Source organism: Myotis myotis, unplaced genomic scaffold (assembly GCF_014108235.1).
Source record: "Myotis myotis isolate mMyoMyo1 unplaced genomic scaffold, mMyoMyo1.p scaffold_m19_p_5, whole genome shotgun sequence".
Classification (NCBI taxonomy): domain Eukaryota; kingdom Metazoa; phylum Chordata; class Mammalia; order Chiroptera; family Vespertilionidae; genus Myotis; species Myotis myotis.
This window is the reverse complement of record NW_023416357.1, coordinates 44,721,465-44,746,194: the sequence shown is the minus strand read 5'-3', so window position 1 is coordinate 44,746,194 and position 24,730 is coordinate 44,721,465. Positions and strand designations below refer to the sequence as shown.

Below are 24,730 nucleotides of genomic sequence, written 5' to 3'. Positions count from 1 at the left end.
ATGTAAAATCTTATTTACTTTGAGGGTGATTGAATTTGAGAATAAAAGTAATTTTAAATTTTAGTTGGATTCCCAGGAATGGCTGAATTTAATCTGTATCCTGATAACTTTTTAAATTGTTAAAAAATAGTATCTGAGATACTTAATGAGAAAGTTGGACCTGGTGTGTCTGGTCCTTTGTAGTTCTCATTCTGTGATTCTTTCATGAAAACAAATAATTGCCACTTGTGCTGTCAGATCTACAAAACTGAACACCAAGTAACATCTACTCTTTCTTGTAAGCAAAGTAGTGGAAGTTCTGCTAGATGGTGCTATTAGATTTAAATATATGTCTTCCATTCATTGTAATTGACATCAGGAACCTAGACTGGCTCTCCTTATGAACTAAATATAGGTGAAGAGGCCACTTTTGGAACATTGACAATTGCTGTTCTGAGTTAATTGTTGCATTAATTTCTAGATGAGTATTGTTTGAATCTAAGGCAAATACTGAGGTAGATTTTATTTTACAGAATAAACTCATTTTCATTTTGGTGGGAGAGTTGATCTGATTGCTCAGTTTCCCCATCATATTTACTTGGGATATTAATGGCACTATTCTGCAACAGTGTGCTAATTTCTGAAGATAGGAATCTTGAGTTGTCTTTGAAATGGATGTCACCAGATTTAAAACAAAAAAAATTTAAATATATTTTTTATTGATTTCAGAGAGGAAGGGAGATGGAGAGAGAGAGAGAAACATTCATTGGCCCTCTCCAGCAACCCTCTACTGGGATGGAGCCCACAACCTGGGCATGTGCCCTGACCAGAATTGAACTATGACCTCCTGGTTCATAGATCGATGCTCAGCCACTGAGCCACACCACCTGGGCTAGACAAACTTTTTTAAGGTGGCAGATTAAAAAGGTACCTGAGCAAAAAAAAAAAAAAAAAAAAAAATACTCTTTTAGTAAGCAAATTAGAATTGTTCTGATCTTAAAAATCATAGAAGTAATTTGTTTTTCAGTAATAAATACGTAAATATTTATTTTACTTTAATAAAAACATTCTGAAAAAGGAGTCATTATGAATAGTGGTATGCACATAAACTAAATATAGTAGTTTTATAATCTATCAAGAAATGTGTTTTCTAACAAGAGTTCAGGTCTTGTTAGCACTTGTCAGATCTACCAAACACAACACCAAGTAACAAGATAGCTGACAAGTGCTTACCTGTGTTATTATATCTTTGCTTTCTCTTTCACTAAGAAGTCACCATTGGAATATTTGAAATTAACTTGTAGGTTTTACATATTTTTAAATAATTTTACTATTCGGTTCTGAACATAAAAATGGCATCGGGAATATAGTCAGTAATATCATAATAACTATGTAAGGTAACAGGTGATTCCTAGACTTACAGAGGGATCACTGCATAAGGTATATAAATGTCTAATTACTATGTTGTACACCTGAAACTTATATAATACTGTAAGTCAACTATAATTAGAAAATAAACTTAAAAAATGGCCAGTCAACTTAATTACTTATTTTATTGTTTAAAAAACCAGACAGATCAAGTCTATACAAAGGTTTGGATTAGGTTTAATTATAGAGGGAATGATTGAAAATCCTTGGAGGGAGGTGGGATATTTGCATAGAAATTTAAATTCTGATCTTGTTAGGTTATTTCTCCCTATTTTTTTTTTTTTTTAGCACAGACACAATTGTGATTAAGTAATTATATAATTGGTTGTTTAATGTCTAGTCTCCTCTAAAATGTAAGTTTCTTGAGGGCAAGGGATGATAATTCAAATTTCTTTTCTGAGGTATCCTTGATATTCAGGGTAGTGCCTTCATATGTCAGAAGCACCAAATAAATATTTGAATAAATGAAGATATTAGACTCAAAGAAATTTTTTACAATGTGAAAAAAATCTTTTGACCTCCAAAATGACCTCCAAAAAAAGGACTTTAAAAGTTTGAGTTCTACATTCTGTAGCTTAATTGTATTTCAAAAATAGCCAATAAAGGCAAAACAATAATTATTGTTTGTCATTCTACATGCCAGCTACTGTGGTCAGTGCTTTATGTATATTTTCTCCAGTTCTCACAACACTTATGCAAGATAGTGATTTTTTTCTCCATTAAAGAAAAAGGAAAAGTAACTTGCTCCTTACCTGGGCTTCTAACAAAGATTTCTTTAATTTTAGAACCTGTGGTTGAAACTGAAAGATACTTTTTTTTTTTCTGTATGTCAGATTGGCTTCCTGATCTAGGGTAGGATGCTATAGATTTAGGGAACAGCATTACATAATCAGATATAAGAGATTTTAAAGATTGGATCAGATGTGCAGACTTAACCATTGGTTAACCCTGATGCTTATATCCTTCATTTTGATGGATGGCAGATGTATATGTGGTTTGGGAAGGCACAGAATTTTTAGGGGTGAAAGTTGGAAGCCTAGATAATGAAGACTTTTTGTTTATTCAGATTTTTTCTTCTAGGATAATTCCAGTGCAGTGGAGGATATTTTCTCCAAAATGCTTAACAACTTTTATCTAATATGTCCTCTTGGTTGTGAGAGTTTTTCTTTGGATTGCTCTCTTTTTTACTATTTTAGAAGTATCCCCCGCCCCCAAAGAGTTTTTGAAGGAACAAACCTAAAGAAAAGAGAATGTGTAAGGTTAAGAGTTAAATTCTAGCATTCTTTATCTGGGTATTTATCTTGACTCTTAGGAAAGGGGTTAATATTGTAATGTATTTTTACAAAAAAATAAAAAATGAGAGGTTTATTCCCACACTTTAGTTTGCCCTATAAAACCAATTCCGGATGAAAATAAATCAGTAAATTTTAGTTGCTCTGCAGTAGTGGACCAAATGTGTCCTTTCATCTTCACTTACTCCTAGAAAATAGAATTATTTTGTTTTGAAATTAAAACATACAATTTGGGGCTGGCAGTGGAATACATAGATTGCAGTTTATTAACATTTCACCCCAACAGTTTAGAGTTGAAAGTAAAATTTGGGAAAAATATACTTTGAATTTAGAATCTTCTTTCTTCCATAGGGCTCATAACTGTTATGTTAATGTTGGTATATAGCATTGAGGATTAATGTACTAGGTTGAAAAGATATGATACTGCTGCTGGGAATATATAATTTAAAAATATGCATTGAAGATAATTATAATTTTATTGTGGAGTACATGGGAATATTCTCTACTATTGTGTACTATTGTGAATATTCTCTATCATTGCTTTGATAATGGATGGAAATTATATGAAATATTTGCATGCTAGTGACATGTTGGTTAGTAATATGTGAGCCTTTGTAAATATATGCTGAAATATTATTTTTATTAGTAACTTATTGTTTCGCCAAGGAAGGATTTAAAGTAGCATTGGAGCAATAGAATAAGATATATTGGAGGATATATCTGAAGAGAGTTTGGAGTAAAAATGTCAGTGGTTATATTTAGATTTTAAATTTTGCTTATTAGATTTTTTATATATTTTACATATGCATCATTGATCATGTAAGGTTTTGTTAACATATGTCTATAACAACATGAGTAGGACTGTGTGATTTACTTGACTATTATAGTAAAACCCATATGGTCTACAAAAAGTGATCTGAAGGGTGGTCCACTCATTTTCTGTAATGTTAGAGAAATAGTAAAGGCTATTTTTACTTTCCTTAAACTATATTCATTGTGTGAGAACATTGAAAAATGGGTGAAAAATGGTTCACCCAGGGAAAAAAAGAGTTTTTCCAGGCAACTTTTTTCATAGTCCTGCAGCTGCCCAAATTTATGGTTGGTCATAATAGGTAACATAGTTTTTGTCAGAGTTGGTTAATAGTTAAATATTTTGAAAAGTAAAACTAATAGTGTTTTTGTAATGTTGACAGGACCAAAATTTATCTGTACTCAGAAGACCCTGGGCAGTTCCAGTGCAATGGAGGATTTTGTTAATCCTCAACTGAGGATATTTTTCCATTGATAGAGTGGAAGGAAAGGGGAGAGTCAGAGAGAGAGAAACATCCATATGAGAGACATATCAATTGGTTTTATTGCCTCCTCAGGCTCAGGGGCCGGAGCCTGCAACTGAGGTACATGCCCTAGACCTGAATCGAACCTGGGACCCTTCAGTCCCCAGGCCGATGCTTTATCCATTGAGCCAAACCGGCTAGGCCCAATGGAGGATTTAATATTTGTTCCTTCTTCTTTGTCTCTTTAATAATGACAGAACAACCCTCACATTGTACTTTAAGAATTTTGATTATTCTAAGTTATGTAGAACTGTAAACAGCTTTCTGACAATAATGAACCATTATAGCATCTTAAATCACAATTTAGCTGGAGTGAGCTTGAACCAATGACCTGGAGGTCTCCAATTTTGATCTTCAGTATTAATTTTTCTTCATGGCATATCAAGTAAGTAGTTTGGCACAGAAAACAATATAGAAATGAAGTATAACAGTTGCTCTGTTTTTCTGCTTTAAAATATTTTTTGTAATTGTAGGTATTAATATAGTATAGTTTTAATTACTAAAATAGTTGTAATTTTTGATTAATATAATCTAAGCCATATTAAAATAGTGATGGAATATTTATGAAGGTAAGATGAAAATTTATATATGGCTCTGTCCATGTAAGTTAAGAGAGGAGTTGGTGCTAAACACAGCCTCTCCCCTGATATTCATATGGTTATTTTTTCATTAGTGATCTGATATTTGCCTTGGTTCTCCTTTTTCTTTTTTCCTTTTTACCTACTTCAAATTTGAGAAAGAACCAAGAGCTACTGATAGAAGAAATCCAGGTAAATATATTATTTTTTTAAATGATTTTATTTAAACAGGATTAAAATGAATGTTTTCTGTAAAATAACAAAATTCTAACTACTACATAAAGAGCTTGTGGAGTTTTGTCATAGAAGGTTGTTGTTTAACAGTAACAATAACAACGTTATCATTTGAGTATTTTGTTTATATTTGGCCTTTACTTGCATTGTTTCACTTAATCCCCTTAAGAATCTACTAGACCATAGGTACTATTTTCTGTTAATGTTACAGAAAAAAACAGGGGCTTAAGAGTTTATGTTTTTGGCTGCAGGTATCAAGTCAGGAGATAGAAAATGGCTTAATTGATCAGGATCTAAAAATAAATCTCACATAACAGGATGCTTGGAAGAGGTAGTTTGGTAGTTGATTCAGTGAGTCAAGTACATCCAGGGTTCAGGATAAGCTTCTCTGCTGTCCTCATGGTTTCCCCCTCAGGAATGCAACCCACATCCCTGCATCAGATTCCCAGCATCATGTTCTCATACAACCAAGTATAAAGGCAGGGAGAAGAGCAAGGTTCTTCCTTCTTCATGTTTCCTAATTGGCAAGGTAAACCTTTTCTTGAAGTTGCTTAGCAGATATCTTCTTATGCCTTATTGAAGAGAACTGCCATTCCCTCCCCTAAACCAATTACCAGCAAAAGGTTACATAATTGGTTTCAATCAGTCATCCTTCGTCCTCTGGGCTGGAAACATTGCTCCCTTGTACCTGAGCTACCTGAACAAAACTGGGGCTATTTGGCAAGAAGATGTATCTTGAGGATATGTTGAGAATAAAATGGGTCCCTGCTTTAATGAAACTTATTTTCAAATTTCAAGGAGAAACATATAATAAGTAAATAAATGTAGTAGGCAATTTCAGGTAGTCATAAGTATTGTAAAGTAATGAGGTAGAGTGATGTAATTTAAAGAGTGACTGGTAGTCAGGGGAAGGTTCTTAGAGAAGGGACCATTTAGGCAGAACCCTGAGTAATATTGAAAGAATCAATCATGAGAAGATTTGGGGTTAAAGCATTTCAGGCAGGTTTAAAGTACCATTGAGGAAACCTCTCAGCATCAGCATAATTGCTCAGGTATATATAAAATACTGTATGAATCAAGTTTGGAATGAAAAGCTGTATTTCCGGGGCCTGGTTTTGGTTTTTACTGAGGAATTGGGTGAAGGGTCTCATGTACCTAGGTTTTCCTAGATAATAAGGTTGACTATCTCTTATCTCCCAAACCCTGGAGATAAAGTTGTTCCTAACTAGAACAGTGGGACATGTGGGTTTTATAATAATGTTGGCTATAGAAATAGGTAAGATTCATTGAACACTTAAAGCCTATTGGGTTCACAAAGGATGGTACAACTGGCATAAAATTTCCCAAACTGTATTAGAGACTCTTACTGTGTGCTTTCACAGCAAGCTCTATTCTTCCTTTTGTCATATCTATCATATATTAATGAATTGTGTGATCTTTTAATGTCTTATTTCCCAATTAGATTGGAAGCTCCCTGAAGAACCATAGTGTTGTCTTCTCCAGTATATTCCCACTGATTATCATAGTGCTTGGAATTCAGATTAGGTATTTGTGGAATAAGTGAATTGAGGATTCACAACAGGGTATCACTATATGTAGCTCATTTCTCTCCCCAGTATTTCTAATATTTGGTACCAGAATTAATGTATAATCTCTAAGAAGTGTTTTCTGTAATATAGGCACGTAGTAGTCTTCCTGTGAATTTTAGGATAACAGATTACCTAATTGTTTTACTATGAAATATGTGTATATTCTATATAATAAAAGCCTAATATGCTAAGTGTCCGGTCGTCTGTTCAACCAAAGTGTAATATGCTAATGATATGCTAAGGCTGCTCAACCACTCTCTATGACATGCACTCACCACCAGGGGGCAAATGCTCCGACTGGTAGGTTAGCTTGCTGCTGGAGTTCAGCCAATTGGGACTGAATGAGATGGGCTGGACACGCCCTGGAGCCCTCCCGTGGTTCCTCCCTGGCAGGCCAACCTCCTGTGTCCCTCCACACCCCGATCATGCACCAGTGGGGTCCCTTGGCCTGGCCTGCACCCTCTCGCAATCCAGGACCCCTTGGGGAATGTTGGAGAGGTGGTTTTGGCCCAATCCCGCAGGCCAGGCCGAGGGACTCCACTGGTGCATGAATTCGTGCACCAGGCCTCTAGTTTTAATATAAACTTGTATTAGAATAATCTTTTAACAAATTTAATAGTGAAATTGTACTTTATAGTTTCAAGATTTATTTAATTTAAATCTCACAATGATTTTGTGAGGTAGGTGAAAATTGACTACTGAGATTTATAATTGGAAATAGATTTACCCAGAGAGGGTCCTAGAGATACTATGTGGCAGAGCTGAATCATATTGAGATTATTTTCGGTTCCAAGTTCAGTGTTTCTTTCATTATAGTACAGCTGCCTCTTTTAAAATGAGAGATTCATGCATATATATCTTAAGTAGGCAGAATCATGAATTCAATGGTAGTTAAAAGTTTGTACCAATACTTGGATTTAATAGAAAGTATTGCTATAGTGTGCGTTAAGCACAAGTCTATATAATTACTTAACTCCAAATGTGCTATATCATAAATAAAGTCTGATTTTTGTTCAAAATCCTTATGCTTCTGTTATATAAGTTAATTGGTTTGGGATTTGGGGTAGTTGGGATTTCAAATTTGTGAAGGCTCAGGCTAATTTTGATCAATGAACTATTCTCTATTTCTTACCAATTAGCTTCAATTTGGAGAGCTGGGATAAGGGTAGGGAAAGGAAAGGATTTTTTTTCCTTTTGTACCTGTTTCCAATATAGAAAGGAAAGTCTCTTGATATGGATTATTGATAGAATATTTTTTTTGTAATGGTAAAATATATATAACATAATATTTATCATTTAAACCATTTTTAGGTATACATTTCAGTGGCATTATGTACATTCACATTATTGTGCAACCATCCCCCTCTATCTATAGAACTTTTTCATCTTCCCAAACTGAAACTCTTTATCCATTAAATAATAACTCCCCATTTCCCCTTTCCCAAGCCCGTGGCAGCCATCATGCTAACTTCTGTCACGATAAATTTGACCACTCTAGATACCTTGTATAAATGGAATTATACAGTGTTTGCCTTTTTGTGTTCGGCTTCTTTTCTTTCTTAATCTCTCTAGCAACTTCATTGCTCATTTAAACTATCTTGCCTCAGTGTATTTCATTGCTTATTGTGGGATAAAAACAATGGGAGTTGTGAGGCTGGGGAGTGGGAAGGGAATGCGAGGATAGTTCCATTTTTAGTTGGGGGGAAGGCAATAGAAAAGAGAGAGGTTAAGGAAAAAGGTTAAGGAAAACATGTACAGCTGCTAATAAGTTGGGCAGAATCATAGCAACCAAAAATGCTCCACAAATAGCTCCAAATTCTTTAGCTGGATTTAAGAACTTGGATGTAATGTTTGTCAGATAGGAGCTTAGATTATCATTTCAGGTAGAGCTGTTTTTTTCTTCTTTCTGTATCTAAAGGCAAAATTATCTGACATACATTACTTCAGTTGGTGGATTTTAGAGTCAGAAATAAAAAGAATAGGAATGTATAATGTCTAGGGAAAAAACTTTCTCCTCTAATTATGAGTCTCCTCTAAGTATTGTCTCTTCCAACCAACATATGCCTATTGTTTTTTTGTTTATTTGTTTTTGGACTAGGGCATCTGGGAAGTTCCATGTGGTCCATGAGCAATAGTATAACCATATTGAATCTATTACATAGTCATTTCTGTAGTACTGACTATTAGAAAAAAATAGAAACAACTCCTTAGTTTTATTTTTTCATTCATCACATGCCATTTGTTGTTTATAATTGGATTGAAATTATGTGATAATTATACTTTATCAGTGCATTTAAGCAATAGCTATTAGGAAGCTATTAAAGGTATTTCAATATGCATTTTAAAACCCTGAATTAAATAGATATTATTTTTTTATTTAGAAATATAGTAGTGGAAAATCCTGAGTAAGGTTTCTTACCATAAAATACATTATATACACATAGGCACACACACATACGTGTTTGTGTGTATATATTAGGAATAACTTGCAAGTAGTTTAACCTGGGGAATGAGTTACTAATTCATTTTGAATTCATATTGGTACTAGTTCAGTTATGCAGGTGAGTTGGATGTATGTATAAATTTAGGGCTAGAAAGATTAGGGTATAGGCATGTTTTTATTAAAACATTAAAGGCTGAGATGGGGATATTAACAAGATCATATTATAGCAAGCACTGGCAACAATGCTGCTAGTTGACAAAGTGTTTCTGTGTATTAGATGCTCAGCAAGATAGCTTCCTTAAAAGGATAGTTGGAGAGAGTTTAATAAAGGTATGTGCAGGATGAAAACTAACAAGGGATGGAGGAACACTCAGGAATTAGCATCAAGGGAAGAGTTACCTGCCGTAGATCTGCAGGAGAAAAGGCAGAGGGCAGTTAACCAGGATCGAGTGAGCACTGTGGTGACTGCAGAAATGTCACCCTCCTGGGGCTGTGGTTTTATGAAGAGGACCACAGATACTGTGAAACTCACTGTGAACAGAGGCTGGAGGACTAGCAAGGAAGGGATCTTCTTTCTTTTCCTGCCCATGCATCAGCTGAAGCCTCCTTTCTGTAGAACCCAACTAGTAGCCAGAGGGCAAGAGAGCCAGGATGACATACTCTGTAGCTGAAGATCAGCCTCCCAGGTCTGAGCAGGGAAGAAGGGTAGGGAGTAGATATGGCAGGGCCAGTGGAGAATATATAGGAAAAATTTTTTTAATGTTTAAAAAATTCAAAACCAAATCTTCTACTTCTTTGTATTGAATGGCCTGAGAAAATAGAGCTTTTAAGTTGGTTTTGTCAAAGTAGCATTTAAAATTAGTTTTAAAACCCACTTAACACATTGTATGTGGGAAATGTATTTATACGTTTTACGTTGACTGGTAGTAGAGCGCGGGACACGTATTAATACGTTTTTTATAGACTAGCGGTAGAATGCAGGTAACGTATAAATACGTTTATTTTTATACTTTTTTATTGCTCTAAAGGGATGCTAACATGCAGATATACGAATTCCAAAGGACAAAATTTGGGTCTCTAACACATACAATGGTGAATTATGTATGTACTTCCAGGTATAACGGTAATCAATCTATTCAACTGCAAAAATGGCCCGCGCCACCTGTTAGCGCGCGATAAAAACTACCCGCAAACAATGTGTTAACTATATATATAAAAGCCTAAGCGACCGTGACAACTGGATGACTGGCCAGTAGCTATGACGTGCACTGACCACCAGGGGGCAGACGCTTAACACAGGAGCTGCCCCCTGGTGGTCAGTGCGCTCCCACAGCCAAACTCCTGCGCCGGCCAACCTCCCATGGCCCCTCCCCCTTGTCCGGCAGGCCCCTCGGGACTGGGTGAAACAGACCCAATCAGCCTTGATCGCTGGCCAGGCCGAGGGACCCCACCTGTGCATGAATTCAAACACCGGGCCTCTAGTTTAATGATAATATAAATTTGTATGCATTTTATGAGGTGGGGGTAATATTCCTTCTGCTTTCTGATGTCTTCTCATTCCTTTATTTGTTTAAGAAATATTAACTGTCTCTTATGTATACCTCTGTTGAGCCCTCTTGAGCTGAGATATGAATAACACAGCAGTCTCTGCCTGTCAGGAGCTCACTATCCAGAAGGGGCTCACTACCAGTGATTATCACACTGGCTAACAAAGCACTATAATGATATGCAAAAGGTGCTGTGGGAGTGGTGAAAAAGGGTGTTGAATCCAGCCTAGGGCTACGCTAGTCTCAGGAGCTATTTCTAAGAGGATATTTATTAAATAAGGAATACGAATTAGCCGAATTTGGTAGGGTGCAAATAAAGAATATTCTAGGAGAGAAAAATACAGACACACGGATGCATTAAAGAGTATGGCATATATGCTGAACTGCAAGAAAGTTGGTATGACTGGATGTGCTGTAAGGAATAAATCTGGCAAAGTAAATAGGAACTATTTTGAGAATAACCTTGAGTGACCTGGGGGATAAGTAATTTTAAGAAGAAAAGTGACATCTTCTGAGGTGCAGTTTAGAAAAATCATTCTGGAAGTAATATGGAGGTTGGGGTAAAGGGGGAGACAGATATGTTAGGAAGCTATTGTAATAAGTAAGCTACTGTAGTAATATATCATTTTTCTACACCACTGGCAGCCCAGGGGATGTCTTAGGATGTAGAGTACATAGGAGTTGGTAGGCTAAATGTGAAAATCAGGCTTTCTAAAATGGCTGTAATTGTGGGTAGAAGTTTCAGTCATGGGCTTCAAGGGACAGAGGGGTGTAAGGAGGAAGATGAGTTCAGTTTGAGGTGCCACTCAGACCTAGAGGTGGACCACCTTGGGAGGAAATTGGATATGTGGTTTTTAAGCTGGGGTGTGGAGGAAGTGTGTCTAGGCTGGAGATACAGAATTGAGAAGGAAGGGGGAAGAGAGAAAATATTTCTAAGCATAAGGTACCTGTGTGCCAGGCACCTTGTTTGTAAGTTACTTTACTCTTTACAGTGCTGTGAAGTAGCTGTTATCACCTGCATTTTAATGATATCAGCTCCATTTTAATGATGAGAAAACGAGAGCTTTAATAGGATAAGTAACTTGGCCACGTAACACATGTCAGACCTGGAATCTGAACTGAGGTTTAGCTCATTCTTTCTCCCTTTTTAAAAAAATAACTTGCCCTGGTCAGTGTGGCTCTGTTGGTTGGAGCATCGTTCCATACACTGAAAGGTGGCAGGTTCCATCCCTGGTTGGGGCATGTGTGGAGGCAATCAGTTGATGTTCTCTCTCACATCAATGTTTCTTTCTCTCTGCCTTCCTCTCTAAAAATCAATGAAAAAAATATCCTTGAGTGAGGATTAAAAAAAAAAATCAAAGAATCCTAACATAAAAAATAACTTTATTAAAGTATGACATTTATATAGAAAAGAATTCATATCCTAAGTCTATAGACTGGATTTTCACTCACTGAACACACCAGTGTAACCAAGCACCCACATCAAGAAAAATAACATTACCAACACTCCAGAAGCTGCACAAATGCTATGCCCTCCTACCTCCCCAACTTTAAGCAGCATAGATTAGTTAATTTGTTTTACTCGTTATATATGGCCCACTTTTCTTTGTTTGTCTGTCATTTGAAGCCCTGAGATGGGAGTGAAGTCATCTTTATGGGAATGAATGTCAGGGGAGAAAGTGTGACGAGATAAAGATGGGACTTTGAGGAATACTTAAGGGGTTGATGGAAGAAGAATTTGAGACTGAGACTGAAAAGGAACACTGAGGAGATGTGAAGGAAACTTGTTAGGGGATTGGCATCACAGAAGTCAAGGAAGGCGACTTTTTAGACTAAGAGATCATCTGCGACCATAGGGAGGACAGTTTCAGTGGCATGGACCCAAGCTAACGCAGTGCTTTCTGGAGCTGGCTATCAGGCAAGGAAGTGGAGACATCAAATGTGGACAGCCTCCACTTGGGAAAAAAGCATAGAGAGAAGACTAACTATATCCTCCTAGCCAGAAGAGGATATACTAGTAGATTTTTTACTTGGGTAATTTTGAATGAGGTGGAGCATTAGTTGGGAAACACTGTTTGGTTTTATCCTCTTGTAGGGACGTTTTGTCAATTACTTTGAACCTTTTTTTAAAAAAAATTAAAGATGACAGTATTGGAATGCTCTCAGCAGTAGTCGGCAAACTCATTAGTCAGTAGAGCCAAATATCAATAGTACAACGATTGAAATTTCTTTTGAGAGCCAAATTTTTTAAACTTAAACTATATAGGTAGGTACATTGTTATTAACTTAATTAGGGTACTCCTAGGGCTTAGGAAGAGCCACACTCAAGGGGCCAAAGAGCCTCATGTGGCTCGCTAGCTGCAGTTTGCCGACCATGGCCTAGGGGACATGGAAGGGAAAAAGAAGGCAGTAGGTAAAGTGGTTTTTAGCTTTAGTAGATGAGCTTAGAAAGTGACTGAATTTTTAAAAATTATTTTTAGGATGAGGTAAAATACTTCAGTGGGGTTACATTGCTAGCTTTTGTCAGTTGTTTCTTAAAAACTTTTATGACTCATAGGAGATTGGGATAAAGGGGACATTTTCAAATCATGATTGGGAAATGACTTTGGAATAGTTGAAAAGCTTAATAGCTGTCTACTCTGGCTACCAATCAGTAGCATATAACTTAAAGCAAAAATCTGGTGGGAAAGTATTTTAAAAATCTCTCCTGGTTAGCATACTTTAACTCCTTCCTATAGAGCAAGCATGTCAAACTCAAAGGCTAACACGGGCCAAATAAACAAAGCTTAAGTTTATGTGGGCCACAAAAAAACAAAAGCTTCAATTTTCATAGAAATGAAGGTTTATTTTGATAGAGACATGCTGAATACAAAGGGCTGAAATAAATGAGTAATCATTAACATAAAATAATAGAGCATTTTAGTAAAAATTAATATTTTTCTTAAACATTAACTTACCAGACACTGAATAACTGCACAAATTAATAAGCGTAACGCAAATAAACCTATCTTTCTTGTTCTCCAAAAGCAAAATATTTCCTCTTGCGCCCACCAAACAAGTCAGTACAAGACTAATGACATGGCAATTGGCTGCTAAAATATTCACTGCTAGTATCAGTGGAGAGAAATGGTGCACCTGTGTGTAAGGCGCGTAAGGGAAATGAATGCAACACGATTATAGTAATCAGTCATTAGTGAACGTTGTAGTTCATTATTAATAATTATCTATAACAGGATATTGTAAAAATTAAGTTATGAAATTTTTATTAAAACGTTTCTTACATACCGTTATATTGGCTGGGCTGCAAAAATATTCATTGTGGGCTACATGTGGCCTGTAGGCCACGAGTTTCACATGCTTGCTGTAGAGTATCTCTAAATTTCCTTCCTACTTTTTAAATTGATAGAAAGGATAAATGAGAATACTTGAGTAAAACCCTTATTAATAGTGCAGAATATTACTCTTTAAAATACTTTTTATAAAGTACATACAGTTTGATTCTCTTTATATACAACTAGAGGCCTGGTGCATGAATTCATGCACATTGAAAGGAAATTAATTAGAAGAAATATTTTAGAGGCTGGGGAGGGGCCGCAGGAGGGTTCCAGGGTGTGTCCAGCCGGTCTTGCCCAGTCCCGATCTGCTGGACCCCAGCAGCAAGCTAACCTATCGGTTGGAGTGTCTGCCCCATGGTGGTCAGTGCGCGTCATAGCAACTGGTTGAGCGGTTGACCAAACAGTTGACCAAATGGTCGGACACTTAGCATATTAGGGTTTTATATATATATATATATATGTATATATATATATATATATATAGATAGATAGATAGATAGATTGATTCTAGAAAGTGCAAACTAATTTTTGTTAACTGAAAGCAGGATCAGTGGTTGCCTGGAGGCATAGTGGGAGGGGCTAGAAAGGGTTGGGAAGGAGAGATTACAAAAGTTTTGGAGGTGATGAATTTGTTCATTGTCATGATTGTGATGATGGTTTCATGGATGTATACACATTTCAAAATGTATAAAGTACACACTTTGCTATGTGCAATGTATGATTGCATGTTTATAAAGCTGTTCTTAAAAATAGTTATTATTTAATTAATATTCAAAGTAAAAAAAATTAAAGTACAAGTAAAGTGATGAAAATAAAAATAATAATATAACATTTCTGACATTTCTATATTCATATCTGCATGTAAATTTTTTAATATTATTTACAAAGGAAAACATCAAACCAACCGACTGAAAAATACCCTTTTAAATAAAAGGGGGGAAGGCAACAAAAAATAACATTTATGAACATTTGTCATTTTCCAAGTTCCCAATAAATCCCTCCTTCAGAAACAAAAGCTGAAAAACAACTTTTAAAATCATTTGCTTATTTCACTCTTCCAGGTACTGTATAAGTCAACGGAGATAGAGCAGTGAACAAGATAAACCCTGCTAGAGAAGTAGACAGGGCCTAGGGGACAGTTTGTGCTTGGGAGAAGTCTAGAAGAGAGAGAGAGATGTCATCCTTTCTAGAAACAGAAACTCAGTGTGCTTTAGTTGTGTGTATATTTGGGGAGGGATGATTTTGGAAGATGGTAGAAGCTATTTCTTATTATTTATTAAAAAGTATATTTGAATTAAAACATTTTAAACTGTAAGTTAGAATGAGTCCTATGTAACATTATTAATGGCATATTTGCCCTTTATATAAATCTCATGACTGTTTTATTAGAGCTTGGAAATGTAACTGACAGCGTCAAGGTTATTATTTATTTTTTGTTACATGGCCATAAAAGGCAATAAATTAACTTTTGTCAGTATATATTTAATATAATTGGCAACATCCAGCAGGAGATGAATTAACTAAAGTTTGCAATCGTTGATGTTGTAAGCAAAATTTGTTAAGTATTTTCATTTGATCATTAGTTTAATATGCTTATATTCATTTCAAATCAACAATGAGGAGCATGTGCACGTCAATTTGATTTTTCTCTTGGGAACTTGAATAAAGTGGCATTTATTTAAAAAATCTTCTAATAAGGGCAATGGTTTTTAATTAATTAATTTATTTATTTATGTACATTATATAAAATAAATCTATTACTAGATTTTAGATACAACATAATTAGCCATTTACATGCAATAAACATTAATATTTCAAGAAAAATTATTTTAAATATAATGTTACATGCAATAAACCTGGATATTTCAAGAAAGAAAGATTTTAAATATATTACTACCAAAACTGTACTAACATAGTATAATATCACAAAAGTTGTAGGAAATATTAAAAATCTGCAAATAACAGGATTACTTCTATTATATTATAAAATATTTTTTTTCCTTTGGCTTTCTTTTTGTTCATCAGTTTATGTTGTTTGTTATATTCCACAAATGAGAGAGATCATGTGATATTTATCTTTCTCCAACTGGCTTATTTCACTTAGCATAATGCTCTCTAGGTCCTATTCCAAGTGGCAAGAATTCTTTCTTTTTTACAGCAGCGTAGTCATTGTGTAGATGTACCACCGTTTTTTAATCCACTCATCTGCTGATGGGCACTTAGGCTGTTTCCAAATCTTAGCTATGGTGAATTGTGCTGCTATGAACATAGGGGTGCATATATCCTTTCTGATTGGTGTTTCTGATTTCTTGGGATATATTCCCAGAATTGGGATTACTGGGTCAAATGGAAGTTCAATTTTAATTTTTTGAGGAATCTCCATTCTGTTCTCCACAGTGGCTGCACCAGTCTGCATTCCCACCAGCAGTGCACGAGGGTTCCTTTTTCTCCATATCCTCGCCAGCACTTGTTTGTTGATTTGTTGATGATAGCCATTCTGACAGGTGTGAGATGGTACCTCATTGTCATTTTGATTTGCATCTCTTGTATGAAGAGTGACTTTGAGCATGTTTTCATATGTCTCTCAGCCTTTTGTATGTCCTCTTTAGAAAAGTGTCTCTTTAGGTCCTTTGCCCATTTTTTGATTGGATTGTTTATCTTCCTTTTGTTAAGTTGTATGAGTTTCATGTAAATATTGGAGATTAAACCCTTATCGGAGATAAAATTGGCAAATATGTTTTCTCATGCAGTAGGCTTTCTTGTTTTGTTGATGGTTTCTTTTGCTGTGCAGAAGCTTTTTATTTTGATGTAGTCCCATTTGTTTATGAATTTTTCCTTAGTTTCCATTGTCCTAGGAGCTATATCAATAATGATATTGCTACAATATGTCTGATATTTTGCTGCCTATGGATTCCTCTAAGATTTTTATGGTTTCCCGTCTTACGTTTAAGTCCTTTATCCATTTTGAGTTTATTTTTGTGTATGGTGTAAGTTGGTGGTCTAGTTTCTTTTTTTTTTTGCATGTATCTGACCAATTTTTCCAGCACCATTTATTGAAGAGACTGTCTTGACTCCATTGTATGCTCTTACCACCTTTGTCAAATATTAATTGAGCATAATGGCTTAGATCAATTTCTGGGTTCTCTGTTCTGTTCCATTGGTCTATATGTCTGTTCTTGTGCCAGTATCAGGCAGTTTTGAGAACAGTGGCTTTGTAATATAGCTTGATATCTGGTATTGTGATCCCTCCAACTTTGTTCTTTTTTCTCAGGACTACTTTTGCTGTGTCCCAGAGTTTTTGGGTTGTTGTGTGTTAATTTTCATTTGTTCCCAGGAAGTTTTTGATTTCTTTCTTGATCTCGTTGGTAACCCATTTATTCTTTAAGAACATGCTATTTAGCCTCCATGTGTTTGAATGTTTTGGGGTGTTTTTACTGTAGCTGATTTCTAATTTTATTCCACTGTGATCTGAAAAGATTTTTGATATGATTTCAATCTTCTTGAAGTTGTAGAGACTTGTTTTGTGTCCTACCATGTGATCTGTCTCTGTCATTTTTAATAATTTTTGATTGAGGGGCTGTGCGTTAAGTGGCTAGTCCTGTGTACAGGCCATGATGGGCATGCCGAGGAAGATACAGGGACTATCAGAAAATGCAGCTGAAAAGGTAGGAAAGGGCCCAATCGTGACCATATGCAGTTCAAGTTAAGGTGAGTGGGCTTCATTCTGGAGCTCATGGGCGCCAGGCAGAGTAACAGGCTCAGATGTGCACAAGCTGTCTTCCCGAGGCTCATGTGCAGCTAGAGTTTCAGGTCCATCTGGAGAAGCAGTGATCGCAATGACCTAGCTTCTCCTGATTTAGGCAATCTCCAGCACTTAAGCTCCTTGCTTTAGGTGATCCTAAAAATATTCACTGAGCATCTACTCAGCACTGAGTACTTGACAGTGAACGAAGCAAATGTGGTCCTTGCCATCCTGAAGCCTGGAATCAGAGTAAAAAGACCAGCATCTCATGACCAGGCATGCCTGCACATTCTGTGTACATTTTTTCAAGGGCAATGGTCTTGATATCAGTTGTAAAATAACCAATTATTGATTGGAGAGGCGTGATGGTATTGCTTAAGTATCATATCATCTTTAAATGTTTTCCATATAAATACTTCTTAAAAATAGAAAAATCTTTCTACTTAACAAATTCATGAGGCTTAGTAAGTCCATTTTCCTTTGCTGGCCATTGTCTATATGGTGTGTACTGAGGATTTCTTTATATTATGGATATATTTCTCATCTATTTTGTTTGTCTTCTTGGCAAGGCTAGGAGCTTTGGAATGTATTCTAATTATGTATATTTTATAGTAGCCTACTGTCATTTAGAATGAAGTCAAGGGAGGGAGATATTTGTGTCAAACTGAAAACAAAAACCAAGATGAAAAATATATTATTTTAGGTTTGCAGACCTTTAAAATATTAAAGATTGCTTAGAGATACTTTATGTTGTCTATTTTATAACAGTTTTCTTAGTTATTAATATGGAAGTGATCTAACAAATTAAACAATGACCTTTTTAAAATCTATGTATTTTTAAAAATTATAAAAGGCAAAGAAATAGGTTGTTATTACTTTTCCATATCACCCACCAACTCATTTAAGTAGCTTTAACAAACCAAATAAAATAAGGGTCTTAACTCTAAATTCTAATAAAAAAACATCCTTTTGTCCATTTACTTTAGGAATTGGTGATATAATGTGCACATTTTCTGATGGCTCTGTGGTTACATTTGATTTTTTCCAAATTGCAATACTGATGATGTTTGAAAATTTTTCAGACTTCCTTTCTTTTTACAGGGTAGAGTGTAGTTTCATATCAGTTTTTTTTTATCGTCACCTAAGGATATGATATATTTATTGGTGAGAGAGCGAGAGATAAAGAAAGAGACAGAGAAACATGGACGTGAGAGATAAACAATTGATTGTATCCTGTATGCATCCCCACCAGGGATTGAACCTGAAACCTAGATATTTCCCTTGACCAGGAATTGAACCCACAACCTTTTGCTGTACAGGATGAGGCTCCAACCAGATGAGCCACACAGGCAGGGCTCTTTTTAAAATATGTAGGTTTTTAAAATTTATTGATTTTAGAGAGAGAGAGAAGTAATTGATTTATTGCTCCACTTATATATTCATTGGTTGATTCTTGTATGTGCCCTGACCAGGGATTGAACCCACAATCTTGGCATATTGGGTTGATGCTCTAACCAACTGAGCTACTCAGCCAGGGTCAGTTTCAGATCTTTTTGTTGTGTTGTTAATCCTCAGCCCAGGATATTTTTCCCATGGATTTTTAGTGAGAGTGGAAGGGAGGGAGGGAGGCAGGAAGGGAGAGCGAGAAAGAGAGAGAGAGAGACAGAGAGAGAGAAACATTGATGTGAGAGAGACACATTGATTGGTTGTCTCTAGCATGAGCCCGGGAGACATGACCAGGGCTGAGGATTGAACCTGCAACCTAGGTATGTGCCCTTGACTGTAATCAAACCCTCAACCCTTCTGTGTGCGGGCTAATGCTCTAGCCACTGAGCCATGCAGGCCGGGGTAATTTCATACCTTTTAAAATGCATGGAAATGTAACAACTTGAAATAAGTACTATTTAGTGTTCAGGGCCCTATTTAGACAAAAATAGCCATTATGACAGGCTTATGGGAGATTTTGCAGTTTCCTAAATTATATAGCTACAGGCAAATACTATCTAATTGTGACATTTGGCCAGATCAAGGTGAGTTAATATAGGAAGAGCAAAGGATTCAGTGAAATTTAGGGTTAATAATTACTTAGATTTCCTAACAGTTATGATCTATCAACAAGTTGGAGGACTATAATGGACAATTCTTGGGCCTGTTTGATAGTAAATAATCTAATCTAGGTAGATGATAATAAATTCACATTATATGAAATATATAGTTTATCAGTGAGAGTACTTCAGTGCTAAGTCTAAAGAGTTTCTACCTGTGTGGCTATAATGAGTGTTTCTGACGCTTTTCTTTCAGCTGTTGATGTATTGATGGGGATCCCTACCATCATAAATTACTATGACTAAGGGCGACTCATTTTTCTGATGTTTGAAAGTCATGGGAGCCCTCTGTATTTCCACTATATTTGTTTATTGCTATATGACTTGTTCTCTTCTCTGGCTGACTTTCAAGTTATATTTTCATTTATTGGAATCCTGAGATTGTTGGGCCTTCCTATTTTTTTTTTTTTCGTGTTGATGACCGACAGTATTTTATCTTGCTGATTGACATTTAAATGAGCTTAATAAGACCTGTATCTATTATTGGCGGATTTATTTTGTTTGACAACAAAGGTTACACTATTAACAGGTCTTCTAGAGTATTTTACCAATCTAAATATTTTGAAATTTTCCAAGTTGGAGAGTCTTATGATTTAGAATTACTTTTCAAGACCATTTTCTTTGCAATGATGAAAGAATTATTCAGGAGTTGAATGAGTCTTGAATGTGCTGTTTTCTAATTCTCTAAAATGACAAGAGATCACTTATCCAGGGGGTGTCTTTTTTATGTTGTCTAGAAAGGGCATAAAATACTCCATTTTAGTATCTGCAAAAAACCTCAGTTTTATCTGTAGTTAGGATTTCTTCTATAGGAACCACTCAGAAGTAACCAGGCTGTGCAAAGCTTTATGTCCCATATAAAAGCAGCATTCAAATTGCTTATTTCCCTTTTATTTATTTGCATATGTAATTTATTGTACCTATAAAAAGGGAGATTCTTATAAAAAGCAACAAAACAGAGGGGGAAAGCAAATTATCATTTCTTCTGATAGATTATAATTCAGAGTTTAGTTCAAAAAAATAAGCTTGATGGATTCCATTTAATCTTGCTAGAGTTTTGATGGGAAGTTGAACCTATAAAAGCAAACTATTTTATTTAAAATCTTAAAAACATTATTTACCAGATGCTAAGAATAAATTTACAGAGTGCTTTGGTGTTACTCTTTATTGCATGTGTTGGATTCCAGGCTGTAAAATTATTATTACTTTGTTTCATAAAGTCCAGTAATTTTTAATATGTATTTATTGAAGTATTTATCCATACAATGGGCCATGGGTTACCGCTTTACTTTGAAAAAAAGGGAATTATAGGTTTCATATTCAAAAACTGAGAAAAAGAATTAAGAAAAAAATGGAAGAAGCAGATGGTTTAATATCATATGTCATTCATTTTTTACATATTTCAGTTTCTTAAATAAATTTATATTATGATTGAGTATATTTTTCTACTTTTGATGTAGCATTTTAAGGTTTACTATTAAGATTTTCTTCTTGATTGGCGTGGCTCAGTGGTTGAGAGTCGACCTATGACCCAGGAGCTCATGGTTTGATTCCCTGCCAGGGTTGCGGGCTTGATCCCCAGTAGGGAGCGTGCAGGAGGCAGCCAGTCAATATTTCTCTCTCATCATTGATGTTTCTGTCTCTCTCCCTCTCCCACCTCTCTGAAATCAATAAAAATATATTTAAAAAATTTTTTTAAAAAGATAAGATTTTCTAATTCATACAAGTGGATGATATCAGAGATAACCTCAATTAGACATAAGACAGCAAATCAATGACTATCTTTTGAAGCTAATTTTAAGGCTTTGAAATCCAATGCTCCAATTCACTGCAGAGTTAATACAGTAACTTTTTTTTCTCCTGACATGGTAATTGAAGATGGACCTTTTTATTTCTCCATTTAAATTAATGTTGTATTACAAGAAAATTCAATTTGACTTTTATCTTATCACCCTCCCAAGTTACACAGAACCAACAAGGAGAAGCAAAGTTTTGGGTACTATACCTACCAAGTTATCTACAAATAAATGGTTCATTGTTCTTAAAGGAAAGGAAAGGGATATTTCCTAACTTGAATGATGATCTCTTCCATACATGTGTTGAAACCTGGAAATTGAAATAAACATTGAACTCTATTTTGATAAGGTAATTGACTTTCTGGTTTTTTTAAGGTTCTTTTTTGGAATGGTTACTGGAATACTTGAAATGGATAAGCATTTTTGCCTGAAGCTTTTTAAGGCAGCCAGGAAATCTTTCTCCTTGACTTGGCATAAGCAAAGATACTTTTCCATAGGATATTGCCAAAGGTTCATTTAACTTGGTAATCACATAGACTGTTTTGTGATTACTCCTTGAGGGCAATAATTCTCCATGAAATATTAGTCATTATTCTTTAAACCTATGGTCATCTAAAAAAGATGAAGAGTTAATGTATAATTTCTTCATAAACTGTTAACATATATGAATGACCTAAGGAACATCGCATGTTAAATCAATGACTTCATTCATTATCACGCAGTCCCAGTGAGGTAGATGTTATACTCTATTTTATAGACAAAGACTCTGAGGCAAAAGCAGTTAGAAACTTAAGGTAAAATATTTCAGTATTTACAGAATCCATATTTGAACCATTGAACATTTATTTTTTTCATGGGTATAGTGTTTCACTTTTGCCATATAAAAAAGTTCTGGGGGTTTGTTTCACAACAATGTGAATATACTTAACACTACTGAATTGTACACTTAAAAATGATTAAGATGCCCGGCTGGTGTGGCTCATGTCGTCACAGTTCCATTCCTGGTCAGGGGTATGCAGGAGGCAGCCAATCTGTGATGCTCTCGCATTAATGTTTCTATTTCTCCCTCTCCCTTTCTCTCTCTGAAGTCATTAAAAACATATCTTTAGAAAAATGGTTAAGATGCTAAATTTTATGTTTTTTACCAGTATGAAAAGTTCTACTAGAAGAGATTTTATTTTTGTTTACTTATTAAATATATTTTAATAAAGAATAACAGGAGATAAAATGTTCATCATTTTGTCATCCAAAATGAAAATTCTGAAATTTTACCACTTAAGAGAAGCCTGAGTTTCTCCTTAGATTTGGACTGAGCTCTTTCCTTACTATGAAAAGATTGTATTTCTTTAGGAAAAATATAGGCAATGATGTAAAATCAAAGCTAAGATATAAATCAGAATTATGTTAAGGAATAAGTGGATTTCAGTTTGTTATCTTGAATGAAAATTTCACTTTTCAGTAGAGTTTAAACTCAAGTAAGCCTACAGATTTTTAGAGTTATAGATGTGTTTTTGACTATGTAAAATGTCTTTTAAAAATGCAGTTAACCTGTAGAGGCTTTTCAATGATGAGTGTAACGCATTTGTTATAAAAGTAGAGTAAAATGTATGTATTTGGCAATAATTACATATTTGGGTGATGCCAAGTTATTTGTGATGACTTTTTATGTAACAGGATAGAAATACAACCGTTCACTTAATTAAAAAACAACCAATCACTGGAAAAACTGGGTGTTTGTTTTTTTTTCTGTCTCCTGTGTCTGTCAATATTTATTTTATGCAACTGTATTTTCTAAAATTATTACCAATTTTTTTATCTTTTAGATTAAAAAGTGAGATTGATAATATCAGGCTAATCGTTTATAATTAGGTCTTTTAAATTATCTACTTCCATTCACCATTTCTACATTTTCCAGCCCCATAAGAAATGATTTAGGTCTATCCATCTTGCTGCATATATATATATATTTTTTTTTTTCTCTAGTTCTAACTAATGCATTGAAGATTAACTATTTTATATTGTCTAACTGCTTCAGGTAATATTTTTCTTCTTTTTAAAAAGAGAGCCTCCAATCGATTTGAAAATAGGCTAGTTCAGGTGAACTACCAGTATTTAAGGACAAAATAACCTAATTCAGCAATTTATAAAAAGTAGGTTTAACATGTTGAAAGCATTAAGAAATCTAGGGGAATATATTATTTACTCTTTTAGCTCATTGACTTTTTAAAAACTCAATAAGTAATTAAAAGATAAAATTCATTTCCATTAAGCACCAAATTTAGTTATTCTTTGCAATTGGCTATTGCATTCCATAGGACCTCAAATATAGTAGGGATTCAATAAATATGTTGATTCTGTTTGATGCTACACCAGCCACTTTGTAAATTGGCTTGGCCATTTGTAAATGTTAATTTATGCTTGGGGGCATGAATATTTCAATATGATTTGGGCGTCATTCAAGCAAACGAAATTTATTTATTACAAAAACAATAAAGGATGTACTTTCTAGTTTGTAATCTAGTTGGTGACTACCTTCCCCCATGAATGTTATCATTTTGATCCACACTCCTATTGTGTGTGGTATGTCTGGTATTATCTCCATTTTAATAAAGGACAGGTTGAGAATGAAGACATTAAATGGTTTGCACAAAGTTACTTTGCTGTGAAGTTAGAGTCAGGACTAGGACTGGAATCTTCTGATTCCTAGGCTAATGTTCTCAATCTGATACCCATATTTTCAAACTCTTTTCCAGAAAGAACTGAAGGAGGTGACAGTATGAAATGAGAATCGAACTATAATTTGAAATGAGTAACTCCATTATTAATATTTTTATATAATGGGGTACAAGAAATGTTTCATTTAAAAAAAATGCTACTCCTTTCAATAAAACTTTAAAAATCATTGCTCCTGTATCACTGTTGTTGCTGCTTTTGTTTTGAGATGAAAGCTGTAAGTCAGATTAGACAAATTAATAAAGGAGAAAAAAAGTCTACAATTCCTGAAATACTTGGTGCATTTACATTATGTATCCTGTCATGTCACCTCCCCATTACATTTAGAATAAAACTCACAATCCTTACTGTGGCCTGCAGAACCCTTAATGATCTGGTCCTTGTCTAATTCTTTATTCTAAAACACAAAGTGAAATTATTTAATGACTAGCAGACTCTAAACCTCATGACTGCAGAGTCCATGTTTGAATGCACAGTTGAATCCTTAGTCACTTTGCACATAATTGCCGCTTGATAAATATTTATTTGTATTTATTTTTACATGTATTGTTATCCCAGTGTTAGTAATATAGTTTTTCCTCCAGTTTTATGGAGA

At 34.9% G+C, this 24,730-nt stretch overlaps 1 protein-coding gene across 6 annotated transcripts in view; it reads left to right on the top strand.

Moving 5' to 3' along the window:
* The window catches only part of SSBP2 (single stranded DNA binding protein 2), a 222,080-nt gene that overhangs the window by 2,179 nt on the left and 195,171 nt on the right, over positions 1-24,730 (top strand). The window contains exon 2 of one of the 6 annotated variants that reach the window (XM_036308309.1): positions 4,341-4,418. The exons of the other annotated variants lie outside the window; for them this stretch is intronic. Within the exon in view, the coding sequence (XP_036164202.1) occupies positions 4,341-4,418 (78 nt within the window). The remainder of the gene's footprint in view (positions 1-4,340; positions 4,419-24,730) is intronic. 6 annotated transcript variants of the gene reach the window in all.